This window comes from Sinocyclocheilus grahami, unplaced genomic scaffold, assembly GCF_001515645.1.
Source record: "Sinocyclocheilus grahami isolate Dianchi unplaced genomic scaffold, SAMN03320097.WGS_v1.1 scaffold50.1, whole genome shotgun sequence".
NCBI lineage: Eukaryota > Metazoa > Chordata > Actinopteri > Cypriniformes > Cyprinidae > Sinocyclocheilus > Sinocyclocheilus grahami.
This window is the reverse complement of record NW_015505229.1, coordinates 1,128,327-1,149,053: the sequence shown is the minus strand read 5'-3', so window position 1 is coordinate 1,149,053 and position 20,727 is coordinate 1,128,327. Positions and strand designations below refer to the sequence as shown.

The window sequence follows — 20,727 nt, the reverse complement described above, 5'->3', positions numbered from 1 at the left end:
TCCTGATCGAAGCATCCCTAGTTTTAATAGATTTTAAAATATAACTTATTCTTGGAATGGCAAAGCTGAATTTTCAGCATCATTACTCCAGTCTTCAGTGTCACCACAAACCGGAAGTTAACTTCGGGCCAGGCGCGTGCGCCGATGAAACCGTCTATATAAAGCTTGAAGCATCAGAATCGGCATTGGTATCGGCCGATCACCAGGACAAGAAATCGGTACTCAGTATCGGCTGCAAAAATCCTGATCGAAGCATCCCTAGTTTTAATAGATTTTAAAATATAACTTATTCTTGGAATGGCAAAGCTGAATTTTCAGCATCATTACTCCAGTCTTCAGTGTCACATGACCATTCATTCATTCTGATATGATTATTTGGTGTTCATGAATCATTTCTTTTTATCAGTGTTGTGCTGCTTAATATTTTTGTGTCTTACTGACCCCAAACTAAATTATAGTAGGCTTAAATGTCTTAAAGTAATTTTTGATTTACATTTGTAGAGTACCACACAAGATGTCTGACAGGCCTCCAGAAAGGTCCATGGGTGTGTTTTGTGTCTCCGCTCTGCATTGGTGCCATAGAAACACCATTTTGTCACGTCATGTGTCAGTGGCTTTGTAAAGGAGGTGGGAAAAACCAAACACTTTTGTAGTCTGGGGCCCCTCCTTCCTTGAAAACCCTGTCGTGGCCTTTTCAGAAGACAGAAGGCAGCTTGAAACGCATGTTCATATCATCTCCTTAGGAAAAAAAGTATTGTGGTGGTACTGTGGTATAGTGATGGTGTCAGATTTTTTGTATGTTCTGGCCCATTTCATCATGTTTCTCTCCTTCATACAGTGCTGTAGGCCTCTAACCTTTCTCCAGGGTTGAGAAAAGTCTGCATCCCGCAGGAAGGCGCCCAGTTTAAACCCTCGAGACGTCTGTGTGTTAGGAGTAGTGTAAGAAAAATGCACCATTGTGGTTTCAGCCCACTGTCTGCGTCTGTTAGCATTCCTCTAGAGTGTCAGCACCTCCGTTGTCTCAAACTGTGAGGAAAGAGGAGGCTTTCATAACAACTGTAACTTCCCTTCCCATCTCTTTCCCTTCTCCAAGTACCAAAACACCACAAAACATCCACAAGGCCACCTTCTCTGTTAAAGACATCATCTGACAGTGTTCAGTATGCAATACTAGTGTAGTGCCAACTGCATGCATAGTATATACTGTGTACCATTTTTGAATAAAAAGTGCTATATGTACACTATGTGGAACAGTAAAGTTTTTTTATTACTTTAAGCAGTATGCAATATGAAATGAATGTTGGACGTCACATGACTTCACTACATGACTTCACTAGCACCTGAGTTAAATATGAGTGTCACAGCAAAGGGTCTGAATACTTAGGACCATGTGATATTTCAGTTTTTCTTTTTTAATAAATCTGCAAAAATGTCAACAATTCTGTGTTTTTCTGTCAATATGGGGTGCTGTGTGTACATTAATGAGGAAAAAAATTAACTTAAATGATTTTAGCAAATAGCTGCAATATAACAAAAAGTGACAAATTTAAGGGGGTCTGAATACTTTCCGTACCCACTGTATATATATATATATATATATCAGAAATAAATGTAATTATTTTACATCTAGTTTTGTTTAAAAATATCTTGAATGTTTACGTCAAGAAAAAATATATAGTTTTAGTTCATTTGTCACTTTAGAAATGGAAGCGTGTTGGGATACAGTACTTAATGCAGGTAGTTCTGCTCTGAATTTAATATTTTTTGTAAAAGTAGTAGGTTATATGGGTTTTGCACAGTATATATACTGCATTCTGCTAGAATACTACACGTAGTATGGTCATATGCTACTTCCTGCATAGCCTTTACTTTCTCAGAGGTGGCAAATATACCAGCTTCCCTCCCAACCCCCCACCAGATTCCACCATAGTGTTGAAATTACTGTGTAAGGAAGGTGCTCATTTAAAATAATGTGCACTTATTTCTTTTCCATCTCTCTTCTTGCTTTCTTTACTGAGACGGCGAGTCAGCCACTCCACAGGCCTTCATTACAGAAATAAATCAGGTGGACACCACTCCCTAGCAGCCACTGGCAGCCACCCCAATCCCAAAGCCCCCTCCACCGGTCCTCACAGGAAGAACTCTGGGTTGGGAAAGACAGCACACAGGAATCTTTGTTCGCAGAGCTACTTTACCCAGGAACAATATGCTGCATTAGTACGCCTGTCACTCAGTCTTGACCTGCTCGTTTGAGCGTTCATAATCTCATTCATCATTCAGGGAGAAGACATGATAGAGTAAACTGTCATGGGTTTTATTCAGCAAACAAAGACATCTGGCTGCAGGCGGTTTTAAAATAGTAAAAAGTGCATTTCTTAGTGTCTGATTGCACAGGTATAGGATGTCAAAAACTCCCAACAGCTTTTGCAACATAAAAAGCATGGATGCTTTCCATTAATGACTTCATGATGAGTACATTACATGTATTAAAAAACATATATATATATGTATATATATATATATATATATATATATATAACTACTGGCACTGGCGTTTTAATTTCGTTGAAAAGTATCATTTCCACCATAATTTCTTGTTTGTATTTTCAAAAATATTTAAAAGAATCTCATAATATTATTTAATGCAGTTGTAGTTTTCAGTGTAAATTATTTAATTTGATAACGTATAGATAATCACATTATTATAATTGACTTAATAGATTAAATGTAAGAATTTGAAATGAAAGTATTAATGAGATTAGTGGAAAAATGCCCTCTGTAAAGGTAAAAAAAATGTCCTTGGATAAAATATTGAATATATAAATATTGAATAAAATGAGAATATTGCTTCAGAATAAATCATATTTGCCAAAAAAAAAAAAAAAACACATAGCAAATCCCAATTTAACCCCTGTATTTATGTGTATATATATATATATATGAAGAGTTCATTTGCAAAAACGATAAACGCCACTTAAAAAAAAATAGCTGATTGGCGTGCATAATTCTCCACATATAGCGCGATCTGAACCCTAAACACGTTTTGTCAAAAATGCTGGTTTTGTCCACTTTCAAGGCATCGTGAGTTCACCTTTTACTGCAGAAGCCGACAAACGCCCTTGTTGTTTTTGAACAGAAGCCGATAAGTCCATTTTAGCGAATTAGCTCGCTGTATTCAGGTCAGGTGACAAGGCTACTTTCACTTTGCAAAGACGTGCTAGCTGAGAGGAGTTTTGTCAAAGCTGACTTAAAATGATCGAGGATGGATAATTACGACAAACTTGATGAACCTGTGATATATTCTTCAGGGCGAAAAAGGAAAATAAAAGCTGAAACGTTTTCACGGAACTTTGCAAAAGCAGCGCATTAAAAATGGTGAAGGAAAAGTTCCGTCTATTGCATGTAATCACATCCATATAGTTTATGATCACAACAACAACAACAACAACGTTTGTCAGGCATCTACTGTACATTGTCATCTGAGGAGATTTTTAAACTCTGAAACATGAAATGTGGAGTTATCTGCTTTTGCCAAAAAATGACTGTTGGAGTTATCTGCTTTTGCTATAAAACAAACTTTTAATATGTCAAAAAAACGTACTTTCAATGAAATTTAATTTTGTAAATTACCTGTATTTGTTTAAGTTATTATTACTTAATCAAAACAACCCAACTGCAGTTTGATTGATATTACTTTGAATGCGCAATAAAAAAACGTGATTTCTGAAAAAAAAAATAAAAATGGAATTATCGGTTTTTGCAAATGAACTCTTCATATATATATATATATATATATTCTATTATTGATTGATGTTGATAGTTATTATTTATTATATAACTAATGCAGGCAGACGTGAGTCTACAATATATATATATATATATATATATAAAATGGAACGCTTTTATCAACGCTTTTATTTATTTTTTGTTAAAAATTATCCGAAATCAATATTTGAGCAAGTACTTAACTAGCCAGTGTTCAAAACTATCGCCTTGCTTTAGCCCGATTCACAACGGTTAGTTTATAATAATTTTTTTCTAATTTGAGTGGTACGGGTAGGTTTTCGCGGGAAATTCGAGCATGCTTCTGCGTCATTACGTCACGTCTGTAAACAAAGAAGTTGTCTCGGCTACTAGGCTATCGCATGTGAGGATCCTGCAGGTGGTGGGTTGTTTATAGCCTTTTCTCACAGCATCTGCAATAATTAAACTTGTAATCTTGTAAACTTGTAATTAAACTTGTAAACTTGTAATCCAGAAAGATTATGTGTTTATGAAACACATGTGAATGAAATCAAATTATATTCCAGTTTTAAATGCACTTCTGATTACAAATAGCCTGGCATTACACAAGATTTCTATTTTAAAGACAGCCAGTTCGAAGGGAGCGTAATTTGCTTTTTGGGTTAAAAGAATTTCTTAATATGAAATTCGAGCGGTATGACAATTAGAGGTTAGACTAGAGAAATTTAAATCTACACACTAATACACACTATAGGCAATGTTGATGTTGTTAACATTAATAATTTGAGAATAAAGTATAAAATAATAATCATTTGCATGGTTTGATGTGATATGAGCTAACCGATCTTTAGATTGAATCGCCATTGGTAGCTTGATTTATTGTAATGCTTTTTTCCCGAAGTTGGTCAGAACAAACGTGGCAGACTTGTTACTTACTTGTTCAGATGGCAATATACATGAAAATTCTTATTTGGGTCATATATTCCAAGATGTAGGCTAGAATCTGTGATTGCGAACTACAGTAAATATCCACACCGGTGCAGTTACTGACTGCTACACACACATATTCCTCAAAACATTAGATTCATCCTCGCTGGAGCCGTGCCGACTCACAACCCACGCAAGGAAGATAATTCCGCAAACAGCTGCAATTGCAGGTTTTCAAACAGAGATGGCGACAAAGACACAAAACTTAAGGACTGCAGCTTTAATTCAATAAAGTATTGAAATGTTGTTCTCTGGTATTGGAAAGAAAATACAAGTGTTTGAACTCCGATCAGTTGCGGGCCTTCATAATAAGCTCGGATAAAGCTGGTAGCTTTCGAGGTTTTTCGTTACAGTTTTTCACCAGTTTCAAGCTTATTCCAGAATGTATTTGATTAGGTGGGTAGCATTTACTGCAACTGACACCCATTTGCTAAATGTGAAAAATGGAAAGCCGTCTATTTAGAGAAGTAGTAATGTCAGGCCGGTTTCCAGAAACGGTAATTGCAACCTTTTCAGAAACAAACCCAATTCCCAGCAACCCGCTTGGTTTCAACCTCCCATCTGTCACTTTCTCTTGCTTTTCTCCCTCTCTTTTTTTTTTTAAGAGTCAGGCATGTCCTGGCTCCACTCCCTATATCAGTTTGCATTATTTTCCTCCCTGTAATGCAACCCTTGAGACTGGAATCTTATTTTGTCACATTCACTGAAATAGGAATGATTGTGTAGCCTTTCTTTAGTGGAAAAAAAACACTAAACGTAGAGATTCAAAGAGTCATGCTCAAGCTTGTGTACTCTGTAATGACTTAAAATAGCTACTCTTTTGGCAGTTACATATTTGGTTGGGGATTTTTTTTTTTCCCACAATTGAGAAATCCTAGCTGGTTTGGATTAGGATACTGCAATTATGGCAGTTCAAATATATGAGTATTTGGAGATCTGTCCAATGGTGCATGTGGTGTACAGCTGTTTGGCAAACGTAAACAGATCCAGGCTGATTTGTTCATTTGTTTCCTGTTTTCTGCTGTTAATTGAAATTGTTTGATCTGACCACCTACAGTTGACAGTTTTCTTAAAGAGATAGTTCATTTAAAAATACAAAATGTTGTCAGCTGCTCATCCTAATGTATTGTATGACTGTTCTTTCTTCTGTAGAACTCAAAAGGAGATGTTCACGCTACTCTTTTCCATACGGTGAAAGTGAATGGTGACCAGGGACAAAACCTAATTATTTTTTTGTTCACAGGTCATTAATGTGGATGGCACTAATAGGATGACCATTCTAGAGGACAAACTACCTCATATCTTTGGTTTTACACTGCTGGGAGAGTATATCTACTGGACGGATTGGCAGAGGAGGAGCATCGAAAGAGTTCACATCGCCAACGCCACCCGTGAGGTCATCGTCGAGCAGCTCCCTGACCTCATGGGTCTCAAAGCCACAAAAGTCTTAGAAACCTTTGGTAAGATCTTTTACTTTTAATACTATTCTGACCTGAAATGTTTTAATGGTCCTCCTGAAAGGTACATTGAAAAACTGGATAGTGATATATGCAGTACTGTGTAGTAATGTGTATTACATAATCAGATTCCAAAAATTAAGTACTTATAATTAGATTATAGGCCTATTACATTCTCATAACCAGCAGGGCTCGACAATAAGGACTGCCCAATTTCCCGGAGCCAGTATGAAAGACGTTCAGGACAGTTGACGAAATTGTCACTAGCCCGATCAGGCCACTGCGGTGTCGTCACAAAAGATCATCATTTGCATGTGGTTATTTTTAAACGTTGCTAATTTAACATTTCAAGCGATTTTTAAAGTGCGTTGTGTTCTGTAAAATGTAGTTGGTATCTAAAATCTTTGTGTCATATAAGCTTATTTACTAGAATAAAATATAACATGAGTCAAAAACAATGATAACAACAACAGTTTTATCTTTTGAAATTATTGGCAGGGCAAGTAAAAATTTGAACCACAATCCTATAAAAAATCCTTAGCGTTGAGCCCTCATCAGATTACGTTTTAGTTACTAATTACTTTTTTTTTATTAATTACATGATTACATATTATGATGTATAGCTGATAATTACTGTCTTTAACATATCCAGTGACCTTCACTGTTTATTGATTCTAGAAATCTGGACAAAAAAATGTCAAACTTGGAACACCTTTGAATTGTTTAAAAAAATATTTTAAATACCCCTGAAATCTTACTAAATGAATGACTAAAATAATATATAATATGCTAAATAAAATTATTATTCTTTATTTGATATTTTTTCAAAAATGATTTATTTGATGGCATTTAATATCTTATGCTTTCATGTTTTTATTTACATATATTTATATACAAACAATTTATTCATACTTATGAACAAAAGAATAATATTATTATTATTAAAATATAATGTAATATTTAATTTATAAATAGATTAAGTTATTAAAAAGTGGTTTCTGCCACAAAACTAACAGGAGGACTTCAAACAGTGCATGTCAATGAAGCTGATCCATAGATTAGATCCATTTGTGTGTGTGTTCAGGCACTAACGGCTGTGCGGAAAACAACGGCGGCTGCAGTCACCTGTGTTTCCATCGGCCTCAAGGTCTGAGCTGCGCCTGCCCCATGGGCTTGGAGTTGCTGAGTGACCTGCACACTTGTGTGGTCCCAGAAGCGTTCCTGCTCTTCACCAACCGCGCTGACATACGCAGCATCTCTCTGGGCACCAACAGCAACGACGTGCCCATCCCGCTCACCGGGGTCAAGGAGGTCTCCGCACTGGACTTTGATGTTTTGGAAAATAGGATCTACTGGACCGATGTCATCACCAAGGTATGGACTACTTTTGTGTCCATCATGATTTTAACTTGGTAATTCAATGTGTCTTACCTCGTGTTGAGAGAGAGCGCTGTGGAGGTGAGTGATATCTTGTGACATTTTGAATGAATGACTGTATGTTAAAATCAAAGTAAAAGTAAACCGAGGATTATGAAAAGTTTAGCTGTCGATTTTTACCTCCGCGCTGGAGGATGATAAAACAATGCCATCAGCTTCTAACCCAAAGCAGCTTTTGGGCTCAGATTTAAAACATCAGTGGGAAAGAAATCCGAGATGTTTCACCTCAAAAGATCTAAAGCAGCCTGTCTTTTTCAATGTTGGGATGATTACATTTGTATTGCAGTTTTAAGATAACATTGTCTTTCCTTGTAAAACAGTAAGAATGGTTATAAGAAGGTATTTAGAAACATGGTGAACAGTATGGCAACACTAATCCACCAGCTAAACCAGCACTAACTAGCATAAACCATCTCGAACCAGCATGTAAATTCTGCGCTGTTCTTATATGCTACTGAGACAAGAAAACCGTTTAAAACATGTTCTAAAATATCTGTTACAAAGCATCTGTTTTTAGCATTAGCAGTTAGCGGCTTTCTTCACTTCAGTTTTAAATGCTCTAAAGGGTTAACTATTTTTAAACTTTTATATTTAGTATATTTTATATTATATTTTGACATCAGGTATTTAAGGCAATTTTCTCAATAGAAATATTTAAATAATAAAATGATTTATTTATATTTTTTCTTTTTTGTCTTAAAATTTTAACATATATTTAATAATCTCGTTTAATAAAAAAATGGTTACAAAGAATATAGTTATTGTAGAAGATACTACTAAACCCTCTAGCTTAAACAACACTTATTGAAAACAAACATTCAAAACATTGTTTTATGATGAATTTCCTGTTATTAATTAGATTAAACATTCATTCATTCATTTATCCAGCTTTTTAAATGTATTGATAAATATAGAATATTAATATATAATATATAATATTATATGTAAATATGAGTAACTTCATTAGCAAATAATAAATATTTCTATTTGCAGATTATTTAATGTTAAAGTTTATTAATTAATAAGGAATACATTTATTTATCAGTTAATAAATATCATTCATAATTATTCTTACAAATGTAAATAAATTTCCAAATGACTAATAAATTATTAGTACTTTGTTTTAGCATTTAGCATTTAGTTCTTAAAAGCTCAAAAATAGCCTTTTGGGCTTTTTTTCGAATTTTGCATGAGTGTGTGTGTGTGTATATATTTTACAAAGAATTGCCTGTTATTAATGCTTTTAGCATTAGTATTTAGCCACTTCCTTAATGACTTTTTTGTTTAGACTATCAGCAGAGCCTTTATGAATGGCAGTTCGGTTGAACCAGTCATTGAATTTGGCCTGGACTATCCTGAGGGTATGGCTGTGGACTGGATGGGTCGAAACCTCTACTGGGCTGATACTGGCACCAACCGTATTGAAGTGGCCCGTCTGGATGGCCAGTACCGACAAGTGCTGGTCTGCAAAGACCTGGATAACCCTCGCTCTCTGGCCCTGGATCCTGCCAATGGGTAGGAACACTAGCTTTAAAGTCTTGCCTGCCCTGACTCTTGACTCCTTTAGCTACAATTTCACCCTTAGATTCATTGTATATCACTTTAACCATGTTGCATGGGCACTGTATAGTGTTCACATCTTCACCCATCTGCTTGTGTTTTGGTTAACCGTAGGCTTCCTACATGTTGTAGCCCTCTGGAAGTTTGCTAATCGATTACCACTAGTTAAATATCTGATTTAACGCCCACATACTCAAACACAGACACACCCATTGGTATTACAGTGCGTCCTCGGGGCATCAAGTTGTATGTGTGGCAGAAGACAAGTGCCAACATGCTGCAAGCCCTGCATGTGGCTCAGAGGAGTGAAGTCATGTCCTCCAGCGCCCAGCAGGCATTCCTGTGGCTTCTGAGGCACGACTGCCTCTATTAGCCAACGCATTCTTCAGCATTGTCTCTTTTCACCTTAACACTGAGAGGTGTTGACTCAGTTGACTTTTAGCCCAGTGGTGTATTGAGTGGGCTGAGGGGTTGGTTAGGTGTGCTTTTCACTGCTTGCGCACCCGATAGAGGGAAAAGTAATATTTGCTTTGTTTAACATTGGCAGCTCAGCCAACAAGCTTTTGCTGTAGCTAGACTAAACATTTATTTGATTTTAATTTAAACTAATACATATGAATATTATTGTTTTTAAGTATTATGTATAAATATTATAATAACTTTAATATCAAGCAACATTTATCTATTTTTGTTATTAATGATTATTCATTAAATGTTTATTAATTAATATGATTAATCAATATAATTCATGTTATATTAATAATTATATAGCAAATACAAATATTTAATTTGCTGTAGCTAGACAATTTATTCATTGTATTTTATAAATTAGTTATTTATAAATATATAATATTTTGTATAAATATTAATAACTTCAGTGTCTAATATATCATTTTTATATGTCATTAATGCTTATTTATTGAATATGTATTAATGTATGGTTAATTCATATAATATAATAACTAAATTAATTACATAGCAAATAAAATGACTAATAAATAAATAGTGCATTATTTTTTATTGTATTTTTTATTTATTTTCATTTTTTTACATAGTCAGGATTAAACATTCATTTGCCGTTCATTCATGCACTATATTTTTATGTATATGTTATATATGTTAATTTATTTATATTTTTTATGATTTCTTTATTTGTTATTAATTATTAATAATTAAATGTTTTAATGTATGATTAATAAATATTATTATATTAATTATATAACAAATAAAAATGACTAATAAATTAATAGTACATGTATTTAGTTTATAAATGTAAATGTTTTGTGTTTAAAGGTACATGTACTGGACCGAATGGGGAGGTCGACCCAGGATAGCTCGAGCTCACATGGACGGCAGTAACATTGTGACTTTGGTGGACAAAGTGGGCCGAGCCAATGGACTCACAATAGACTTCATTGATCAGCGGCTCTACTGGACAGACCTGGACACCTGCATGATTGAGTCAACAAACATGCAAGGTGACAATTCATAGGTTTTAAAAATCCCACAATCATCAGAAATGCCTCTTAAACCATACAATATTAGACCCTCCAACCAACTTTAATCAACTAAAAGCATTGTTTATCATCCTTAGGTTTGCAGAGAGAGATAGTGGCCGACGATCTTCCTCATCCTTTTGGCTTGACCCAGTATCGCGATTACATCTACTGGACTGACTGGAACCTGCGCAGCATCGAGCGGGCAGACAAACGCAGTGGCTTGAACCGAACGGTGGTACAAGGGCACCTGGAGTATGTCATGGACATCCTGGTTTTCCACTCCTCCAGACAAGATGGCGCCAACGAGTGTTCGCAGAACAACGGCCACTGCGCCCACCTCTGTCTAGCATCACCTTCTGGAGCCCAGTGCCGCTGCGCTTCCCACTACACCCTAGAGGCAAACGAACGCAACTGCAGCTGTGAGTTTTGGTGTAGATGGTTTTAGAAGAGAAAGTGTTCAGAGTCGCTACATTTTGTACCATTGTTCCTCCTTTGGCTTCTAATTATTTTATGGCTCAACAGTAAAAAATTAATAAATTATAAATATTATATTTACTATTATTACTACTGTTGTATAAACATATATAGAATGTTTATACTTTATACTACTACTACTAATGATTATTATTATTATTATTTCATAATATTGTTCTTATCGCTGAACCCCAATTAAAATGCACTGTTTGGAGATTTTAGCAGCCATCAGGGGTAAAGTAATCTATAGTCTCCCAGCCATAAAGTTCACTGGGTTTTAACGACATTAAAGTGAGTCATGGGTTTTAAGATGCAGTTGGCAGATTGAAATGGCATTAGAAAACAATGGCTCCCGGCCATTCAAAACTCAGTCATATGCATTTAATTCCTTATAAGCTTAAAAATTACAGAACTTGGATTAAACAAGGACGCCAGGGAGCACGGTGAGAGCGTTTGGCCAAGAGTGCAGAGGTCTTGGCAACGCTAATGTGTTTTTACTTGTGTTTTTACTCCCTCTTGTTTTTCATCCTTTCATAGCCTGGAGGGAAAGGCTGATTGCGTTTAGTTCGTATGATTGCATTTAGCTGACCTTCACCTTCTGATCAGAGGAATGGAGCTGGCAAAAAAAGTCCATTGTTGACCTGTGCTCCTATAACTTTGTTTGGATCCCTTATTCTCGCCTTCCTCTTGTTTTGCTCAACAGCGCCCTCTAGCTTCCTGCTCTTCAGCCAGAAGAGCTCCATCAGTCGAATGGTCCTGGGAGAACAGAGTCCCACGCCAGGGAGCACGGTGAGAGTGTTTGGCCAAGAGTGCAGAGGTTTTGGCAACGCTAATGTGTTTCTACTTGTGTTTTTACTCCCTCTTGTTTTTTCATCCTTTCATAGCCTGGAGGGAAAGGCTGATTGCGTTTAGTTCGTATGATTGCATTTAGCTGACCTTCACCTTTTGATCAGAGGAATGGAGCTGGCAAAAAAAGTCCATTGTTGACCTGTGCTCCTATAACTTTGTTTGGATCCCTTATTCTCGCCTTCCTCTTGTTTTGCTCAACAGCGCCCTCTAGCTTCCTGCTCTTCAGCCAGAAGAGCTCCATCAGTCGAATGGTCCTGGGAGAACAGAGTCCAGACATGATTCTACCCATCCACGTTATGAAGAACTTGCGTGCCATCAGCTTCGACCCTCTGGAACGCCTGGTCTACTGGGTGGATGGCCGACAAAACATCCGCAGTGCCCGAGACGATGGCAGTCAGGTGACTGTTCAGTCAAACAATGTTGATGTTACTTGATCATAACAGTATACTCACTATATCTATTATTAAATATTTATACTATATTTATTGTTATTTAATTGAATATTATTTGAAGAATCTATTTTTATTAGTAGTACTATTACAAAATTAAGAAAATGCAAAAAGTGGATCAGTGGACCAATATTTGCTATTATCAACATAATAATAATAATAATAATAATTTCTTAGTATTAACTAATAATAATTATTATTATTAATTTATTTGAATAAATAATTTAAATATTTTATATTTAAAACCATTTATTTTCACATTATTTTCATAAAATTATTATGTGATGTGATATGATAAATGAATTATTTGTGGTTAATTTGATTAATTATTCAGCATATGTAATTATATATTAGCTCTAAGATTAGTTATATTAGTTCTAATTTAAATTGGTCTGAATTATCCAGGAGTCCACAGTGATGACCCCAACCAACCTCCACCCAAAGCAGCCTCATGACTTGAGTCTGGACCCCTACAGTCGCACCGTCTACTGGACCTGCGAGACCACCAACACCATCAACATCCATCGCATGAACGGCCATGTGATCGGGGAGGTCCTGAAGGATGACGTGGACAAGCCTCGCGCTATCGTGGTGAATGCTGAGAAAGGGTACGATCATTAATTAGCTAAATAAAATATAGGGCATGTCATTATCATTACAACCTGCATTAAATTTAACTGTTCATCCATAACCTCAGGGCCAGATTTTATTATTCAACTTTGGTTTGGCTCCTTTCCATAAATGTAACAGCACCTTATCAAATGTTTATTGATTTATGGCCGGCTGACTTGAAATTACGGCACTGAATTGGATACTCTAATGATGGGGCACTTTGCCATTTCTTTCATACTGTAGGAAAACTCTTGATTCCATCCAGGCCTCTCCAATAGCCAGATATGTAGAACAGATGGCCCTCTGTGGTCCCCGTGCTGCGGCTCTCACTAGCGAGTCGACCATTCGCAGGCGTTGGCTGCATGCACTGTAATTGTGTGTCCCTTTGTTAGTGTGACCGTCATCAGTGAGTTTTCTATTTACGTCTCACCCTCACAGCCTCAAATGAGTTGGGTGGAGGGGACTTCTCCCGTGAGAGTGGCAGGACAGACAAATTATGGCACAAAAACCATAACCATTTTATACAATTTCTAATTATTTAAAGTTTTAGGCTTTCATTTAATATTTTATTTTAACATTTTCAATTAACAAAAATTATCCACTTGATGCTGGATTAAAGAAATTTTTGTGTGATTTAGTTTCTAATTCACATGATAACCTCTTCGTTCGGTGTGCCTGATTTGTTCTGGTCAATATCTTGAATTGATCCTCTCTAAAAGTTTGTTTGTTTACTTCACGCATAAGTAGTCATTAGATTTGGATCCAAAATGCCGTCAAATCCGCCAACCTCAAAATCTCGTGAAATTGACGAAGCATTGCTTTATTTCGATTTTCAGATCGTTGAGGATCAAAACATCTTGAAAGATGTTCACATAAGGATTTGTTTAACGTTGCAGGTGGGAAATTTAATACACAATATGCTACATTCCCCACGCTTAAGTCAGACATTGGCAGACGTTGAACGAGTACATAACACTCCATAGTACTCTGACTCAGAGAAGGCATCTTCAGATCCATCAGCCAAACCAATATTGAGGTTTATTCATTTCTTCTGTTCCCATCTTAACATTGGAAATACATCACATATAATGTAAATACTCCAAACTTTTCCCAAAGGAAGTAACTGTTTTTTTAAAAGTGGTTTGCTTTGTTGCTGTGATAGTTTCAGTTTTGATTGTCTCATTTTTAAAGACAATCAAGCACTGTACTCTACGATATCAATATCGGCATTCTGTTTTTTTCATCCAAACAAAATTGCTAACAGATGCACGTTGTGGGTTTCCCAGACAGTGTCTGAAAACAAAAGGAGCAAACACACCTTTGATTAGTTATCACAAACTAGTCTAGACATAACATTAGGACTAAAGGGCTTTTGGGATGTGTGAAGATATACACCAAATCTCCCACACAGTCAAAACAACATGCCCCCATCAAAGTTGTTCCCTCTGTTCAACAAATGAGTGTTTATACATTCCTACAGATCATGTGTTTGTTATGCAATGCAATAACATAAATTACTACAAACACTTTCATTAAATGTTGAAAGATCTTGAAAGATGTTTGTATAATCCAATTAAAGTCACTTTGCCCCACATTTTTGTCACATTTTTACTACATTTTTTTTTATTAGGAAAATGGTATGTAACTTCCAAACCTTTTTTCCCCCACAGCTACATGTATTTCACTACTGTCCAGGATCGTTCGGCTAAAATCGAAGGTGCGTCTTTGGATGGGACGGAGCGTGAATCCCTTTTCACAACCGGTTTGATCCGCCCTGTGGCACTGGCTTTGGACAACAAGTTGGGCAAACTGTTCTGGGTGGACGCGGACCTGAAACGGATTGAGAGCAGTGATCTGTCTGGTAAATACTACTATATTTTTGCTTGCATATCTAATGGTGTATATATGGTAGTTAAATGTGAACCTGAATTGAGAACGTCATCTAATACATTGAATATATAGAATTTATTTTAAAAGGTATGATTACTTATTTTTTAAAATACACTGGGGGATTCAAAAGTCCACAGATGAAAATGCTTCTATTCCTAAATGTACAAATAGGGGAAATGAACATGCAAAATTACTGTAAATATCCATAAAATATCCATATATATCCATAACTAATATCATTAATTTCGTAACTGAAATATTAGATCAAACTTAAAAATAATTAAACATTAGAAATGTTGCTTTTGCTACTAACGGAAATAAGGTTGAAGTACAAAAATTACTAAAACTGAAATATTTTAAAATATAAAGAAAAATAATAAAACTGTCAAAAGCACATAAAACATTTTTTGACAATTAAAATGTTAAAATAAAAGCTAATTCAAAATATTAATGAATATTATAATGGTGTATGAATAATGGTAAAATAACAATATATTGTGCATTCCTAATTATCAGCATAACAATTTGTGAACTTGTGAGTTTTAAAAATAAAATGAGTTATTTTTACACAAAAGTAATGTAAAATAGATCTGTACAATTATAATAACGAACATTGTGTTGCTTTTAATGTTGTACCAAAATGTCATGATTTAAGACTTGAAAAACAAAATGTTCCCATACAACTCAAATGATAATCATTTATTTTGAAGATGAATTTTGTTGTCAGAAAGATTAGGTCTTTTCACTCGTCACGTAGCCATACATGTCACTGAATCTCATGTTCAGAATGTTTTTGTTTCTTGTCTTGTATTGTATCGCCCGTGGGCAAATTGATTGCAATCAGTTCTGCAGTATTCTGGAACACCATGTGAAACAAGGACAAGTTTCTGACCTCTCCAATGAGATTTGATCTTCTAAACATGTCAAATGACAGAGCTATGGAAACCAAACAAATACAAACAGAGAGCGCAGGCCAGGCACTGTCTATACTTATGCTGCATATTATCAATACCATCTAGTCTAAACTAATCAAAACAGTATAGTCTGTGTTGTCTAAACATGGTATATACATTGACAAAGCTCTAATGAAGAATTTGATGGACTATAACTTAGTTCATTCTTCTGAGGTTATTTAAGTGCCTTCGTCACTGAAAATCACTCTATCACTTTGTTATTGCCAATGAGCTGCCAGAAAGCAAAGTCTCTCCAGATGCTGAGCTCTGATGTTTGATGTTAGCATAAGACAAATGGTCACACCTTAAGCCACGGCTAATATGCTTGCGTAACAGAACTTTCCATTTTGCAGCCAAATGACCAACACAAAGGCTGAAAAGATATGGTTTAGAACGTGACACAGTAGAAAATCCTGAATTATGACTCTGTGGATCTCTTTGTTTGCTTCCCAGGGGCCAATCGTATCGTTCTCCAGGACTCCAACATCCTTCAGCCTGTCGGTCTGACTGTGTTGGGCGATCACCTGTACTGGATCGATAAACAGCAGCAGATGATCGAATGCGTGGACAAGCTGACCGGAGAGAAGAGGACCCGCATTCAGGGGCGACTCCAATACTTGACCGGCATCCACGCGGTGGAGTACGTGGAACCAGAGGAGTTTGGTAAATTCACAGATGTTTGTTATATTTTTAAAATGATAACACATTAGCTTTGTTCCGAAAACCTTGTACGCTACCTGTCTAGTCTAGTCTAGTCTAATCTATTTATTTATTTATCTCATTTATTATATTATTTACTTTATGGATGACAGAACGGAAAGGTCTTCTGTCACTTACTATACTTCTAAAATATAATGATCTACTATAGTACAATAATATAAATATATGATTAATACATTATATTCATTAAATTATATTTGAATGACATTTCAATTAAATTATTGTAACTTAAATTAGAATGTATTATATTATTTATCTTATGGATTCATTTTTAGTTATAATATTAAATTTAATCCTAAATTATATTCAGTCATGTATTTAAGATTAATTTAAGTAATTTAACAGTATGTATAATTTTGTTTGCAAAAAATATGCATATTTTGCTTGCTTGTCTTGAAACCTATAAAAAGAGCCCAGTTTCTTCTTTAGCTACCTTTATGAATTGTCAGACTAATCAACAACATCTAAACGAATTTCCACTGGTAGTTGAGTGTTTTAACCAGTTGAGTTGCAAAAATCATATGTTGTCCAAATTGGTTCACATAAAGACCATGTGGCCTCAGAGTTCCTGTGATTAAAGAGTTGAATTATCCTTTGATCTTTCTAACAGCATCCCATCCTTGTTCCCGTAACAACGGAGATTGCTCCCACATCTGCATCGCTAAGGGCGACGGGACGCCACGCTGCTCGTGTCCCATGCACCTGGTGCTGCTTCAAAATCTGCTCAGCTGTGGAGGTACATTTTAACATATATGCACACATGTATCTGTAGCATGTAACTGAAAATGCACCAATCGGATTTGATGCATCTGTGCTGATCACATATTTACCCATAACCCCCCTCAGAGCCTCCCACCTGCTCTAGTGAGCAGTTCACCTGCGCTACTGGCGAGATTGACTGCATCCCCATGGCGTGGCGCTGTGATGGCATCGCCGAGTGCGCAGACCACAGCGACGAGATGAACTGCCCCATCTGCTCCGAACTCCAGTTCCAGTGCGACAAAGGCCAATGCGTGGACTCCCAGCTGCGCTGCAACGGAGAGCCCGACTGCGCGGACGGCTCTGATGAACAGGATTGCGACAGTATGTCCAACTGTTACGCACTTTGAACCTGCTGATTTACCAGAATTTCCACCTGTGACTGATTCTGTAAAAACACAATCTTGAGGTGCACATTTTGGCCAAATAAAATTGCAATTCATATTTGAACAGGGTTTTAATAAACATTCAAAATCTTGGATTGCTGGTTCTTAGATATTATGGCTAAAAGAGCATGACGAGCCAGACAAGCAGCTCTCTTTTTTTATTTTTTGGAAGTACAAAAATGTGAAACACACTGTGTATAAGAGAGTATGACTGGGTGTCACAAAGTACTAAATAGTCAACACAACATTGTGCTGTCCTCAAAACAAACTTTTTGCAAATAAATCGATAGTTTCTTGTATGAATCAGTAAAAATTATTCTGAAACAGGACTCATCTCTCTGTCTTATTTAATGAATCGATCAGACTCACTGAACTGGCTCAAATGATTCACTTGAGTCATTTAATGAACCCCAGTTTATTATGTCCAAATTGAATTGAGCTGAAAAGCAGTTGTATTGTTGTATATCTCTTGAAAAAATAAATTAGTGACTGGTGTTCATATGACAGTGTATAGTTACAGACACATCCACAACTTGAGTTTTAGACTTTTGTTGTACATTTTAAAACTGTCTTCTAAAAAAAAAAGCAAATTCTTATATGAAACACTGAATCTAATGTTTTGCATTCATAAATTTATGCTGCTTCATTTTTCACTTCCTTGATTTTTATAAACTAGTTGTGTCAGTCACTGATCTGTCCTCGCACTTTTTTCCCATTAGCTATTTGCATGCCTAATCAGTTCCGGTGTGGCAACAACCAGTGTATTCTGAAGAAACAGCAGTGTGACTCCTTCGCAGACTGTGCCGACAAATCTGACGAGCTTTTCTGTGGTAAGTTTACCATACCAAAAAAAGCACAAGTTGTTTGACCGTGCATCCCATAACTTCAATGTAACATTGCCTCCAAGACATATTTATCCCTGTTTGGCTTATTCACAGATTTCCCTTCGACCCCTAACGACATTCCGCGTCACACCAGCACCATCGGCCCCGTCATCGGCATCATCCTCTCGGTCTTTGTGATGGGAGGCATGTGTTTTGTGTGTCAGAGAGTTGTGTGTCGCCATTACAAGGGACCTAATGGAGGCTTTCCACATGAATACATCAGCGGGACCCCTCACGTGCCCCTCAACTTCATTGCACCCACAAATTCACAGCACGGTAATTTTACAGGTAAAGGTCTGCTGTTTGATAGCTGCTGCAGTCTGTTAAGGTGAATAATGTCTCTGCCTGTGATGAGTCTTTAGTGTGTGACGAGTCTGTCTCGCTGTGTCGCAGGTATTTCCTGTGGGAAGTCCATGATAAGCTCAGTGAGTCTCATGGGCAGCAGTAGCAGTGGGGCACCTCTCTACGACAGGAACCATGTGACGGGAGCATCATCCAGTAGCTCTTCCAGCACCAAAGGAGCCTTTTACCCTCAGGTACTATTCTATTTTATCAGTTTATTGTTATTGTTTATTGTTTAATTCATTGTAGGAAAAAAGGTGTTTGTATTTTAAGTTAAATGCTCATTGATGTATTTTATATTGTCTGGTTTGTTGTGGTTTATGCCTTAAAACTTTTTTTTTTTTTTTTACATTTCTGTGTATAGATGCTCAACCCTCCTCCATCGCCAGCAACAGATCGCTCACTTTACAATGCAGAAGTCTTTTATTCATCTAACAGCCCGTCGACAACCAGGTCTTACAGGTGTGTTTTAATCCAGAGATTCTGGATAATTGGATGGATAATATGCAGTTGGATGGATGGATGGATGGATGGATGGATGGATGGCTTAAATATCTGTAATGGTAGGATAGATATGCTAGGTAGATTTGTCAGTAGGGAGGTTGACAGCTCATATCTGAAATGGTAGGGTAGATATGCTGATATGCATGTAGCTGAAATATCTGGATAGTTAGGGTAGATATACTGAAAGGTAGGAAGGTAGGTAGATAGGAAGGTAGATAGCTCAAATGTCCAGACAACTTGAGTTTTAGACTTTTGTTGTACATTTTAAAACTGTCTTCTAAAAAAAAAAGCAAATTCTTATATGAAACACTGAATCTAATGTTTTGCATTCATAAATTTATGCTGCTTCATTTTTCACTTCCTTGATTTTTATAAACTAGTTGTGTCAGTCGCTGATCTGTCCTCGCACTTTTTTCCCATTAGCTATTTGCATGCCTAATCAGTTCCGGTGTGGCAACAACCAGTGTATTCTGAAGAAACAGCAGTGTGACTCCTTCGCAGACTGTGCCGACAAATCTGACGAGCTTTTCTGTGGTAAGTTTACCATACCAAAAAAAGCACAAGTTGTTTGACCGTGCATCCCATAACTTCAATGTAACATTGCCTCCAAGACATATTTATCCCTGTTTGGCTTATTCACAGATTTCCCTTCGACCCCTAACGACATTCCGCGTCACACCAGCACCATCGGCCCCGTCATCGGCATCATCCTCTCGGTCTTTGTGATGGGAGGCATGTGTTTTGTGTGTCAGAGAGTTGTGTGTCGCCATTACAAGGGACCTAATGGAGGCTTTCCACATGAATACATCAGCGGGACCCCTCACGTGCCCCTCAACTTCATTGCACCCACAAATTCACAGCACGGTAATTTTACAGGTAAAGGTCTGCTGTTTGATAGCTGCTGCAGTCTGTTAAGGTGAATAATGTCTCTGCCTGTGATGAGTCTTTAGTGTGTGACGATGTGACGAGTCTGTGTCGCAGGTATTTCCTGTGGGAAGTCCATGATAAGCTCAGTGAGTCTCATGGGCAGCAGTAGCAGTGTAGCAGTGCTCTACGACAGGAACCATGTGACGGGAGCATCATCCAGTAGCTCTTCCAGCACCAAAGGAGCCTTTTACCCTCAGGTACTATTCTATTTTATCAGTTTATTGTTATTGTTTATTGTTTACTTCATTGTAGGAAAAAAGGTGTTTGTATTTTAAGTTAAATGCTCATTGATGT

At 36.7% G+C, this 20,727-nt stretch overlaps 2 protein-coding genes across 2 annotated transcripts in view; both read left to right on the top strand.

The window, feature by feature from the left end:
* The window catches only part of LOC107583137 (low-density lipoprotein receptor-related protein 5-like), a 79,769-nt gene extending 59,867 nt beyond the window's left edge, over positions 1 to 19,902 (top strand). Inside the window, exons 9-25 of the mRNA XM_016269251.1 lie at positions 5,975 to 6,191; positions 7,273 to 7,562; positions 8,914 to 9,140; positions 10,479 to 10,663; positions 10,780 to 11,103; positions 11,862 to 11,911; positions 12,259 to 12,405; positions 12,862 to 13,064; positions 14,739 to 14,929; positions 16,365 to 16,574; positions 17,242 to 17,367; positions 17,478 to 17,714; positions 18,496 to 18,606; positions 18,715 to 18,948; positions 19,054 to 19,196; positions 19,367 to 19,464; positions 19,887 to 19,902. Coding sequence (XP_016124737.1) covers positions 5,975 to 6,191; positions 7,273 to 7,562; positions 8,914 to 9,140; positions 10,479 to 10,663; positions 10,780 to 11,103; positions 11,862 to 11,911; positions 12,259 to 12,405; positions 12,862 to 13,064; positions 14,739 to 14,929; positions 16,365 to 16,574; positions 17,242 to 17,367; positions 17,478 to 17,714; positions 18,496 to 18,606; positions 18,715 to 18,948; positions 19,054 to 19,196; positions 19,367 to 19,464; positions 19,887 to 19,902 — 3,009 coding nt within the window. The remainder of the gene's footprint in view (positions 1 to 5,974; positions 6,192 to 7,272; positions 7,563 to 8,913; positions 9,141 to 10,478; positions 10,664 to 10,779; positions 11,104 to 11,861; positions 11,912 to 12,258; positions 12,406 to 12,861; positions 13,065 to 14,738; positions 14,930 to 16,364; positions 16,575 to 17,241; positions 17,368 to 17,477; positions 17,715 to 18,495; positions 18,607 to 18,714; positions 18,949 to 19,053; positions 19,197 to 19,366; positions 19,465 to 19,886) is intronic.
* Positions 19,903 to 19,935: 33 nt separating this feature from the next.
* Positions 19,936 to 20,727, top strand: part of LOC107583136 (low-density lipoprotein receptor-related protein 5-like) — a 24,482-nt gene continuing 23,690 nt past the window's right edge. The window contains exons 1-4 of the mRNA XM_016269250.1: positions 19,936 to 20,040; positions 20,149 to 20,382; positions 20,488 to 20,630; positions 20,686 to 20,693. Of these exons, the coding sequence (XP_016124736.1) occupies positions 19,938 to 20,040; positions 20,149 to 20,382; positions 20,488 to 20,630; positions 20,686 to 20,693 (488 nt within the window). The 5' untranslated portion in view covers positions 19,936 to 19,937. The remainder of the gene's footprint in view (positions 20,041 to 20,148; positions 20,383 to 20,487; positions 20,631 to 20,685; positions 20,694 to 20,727) is intronic.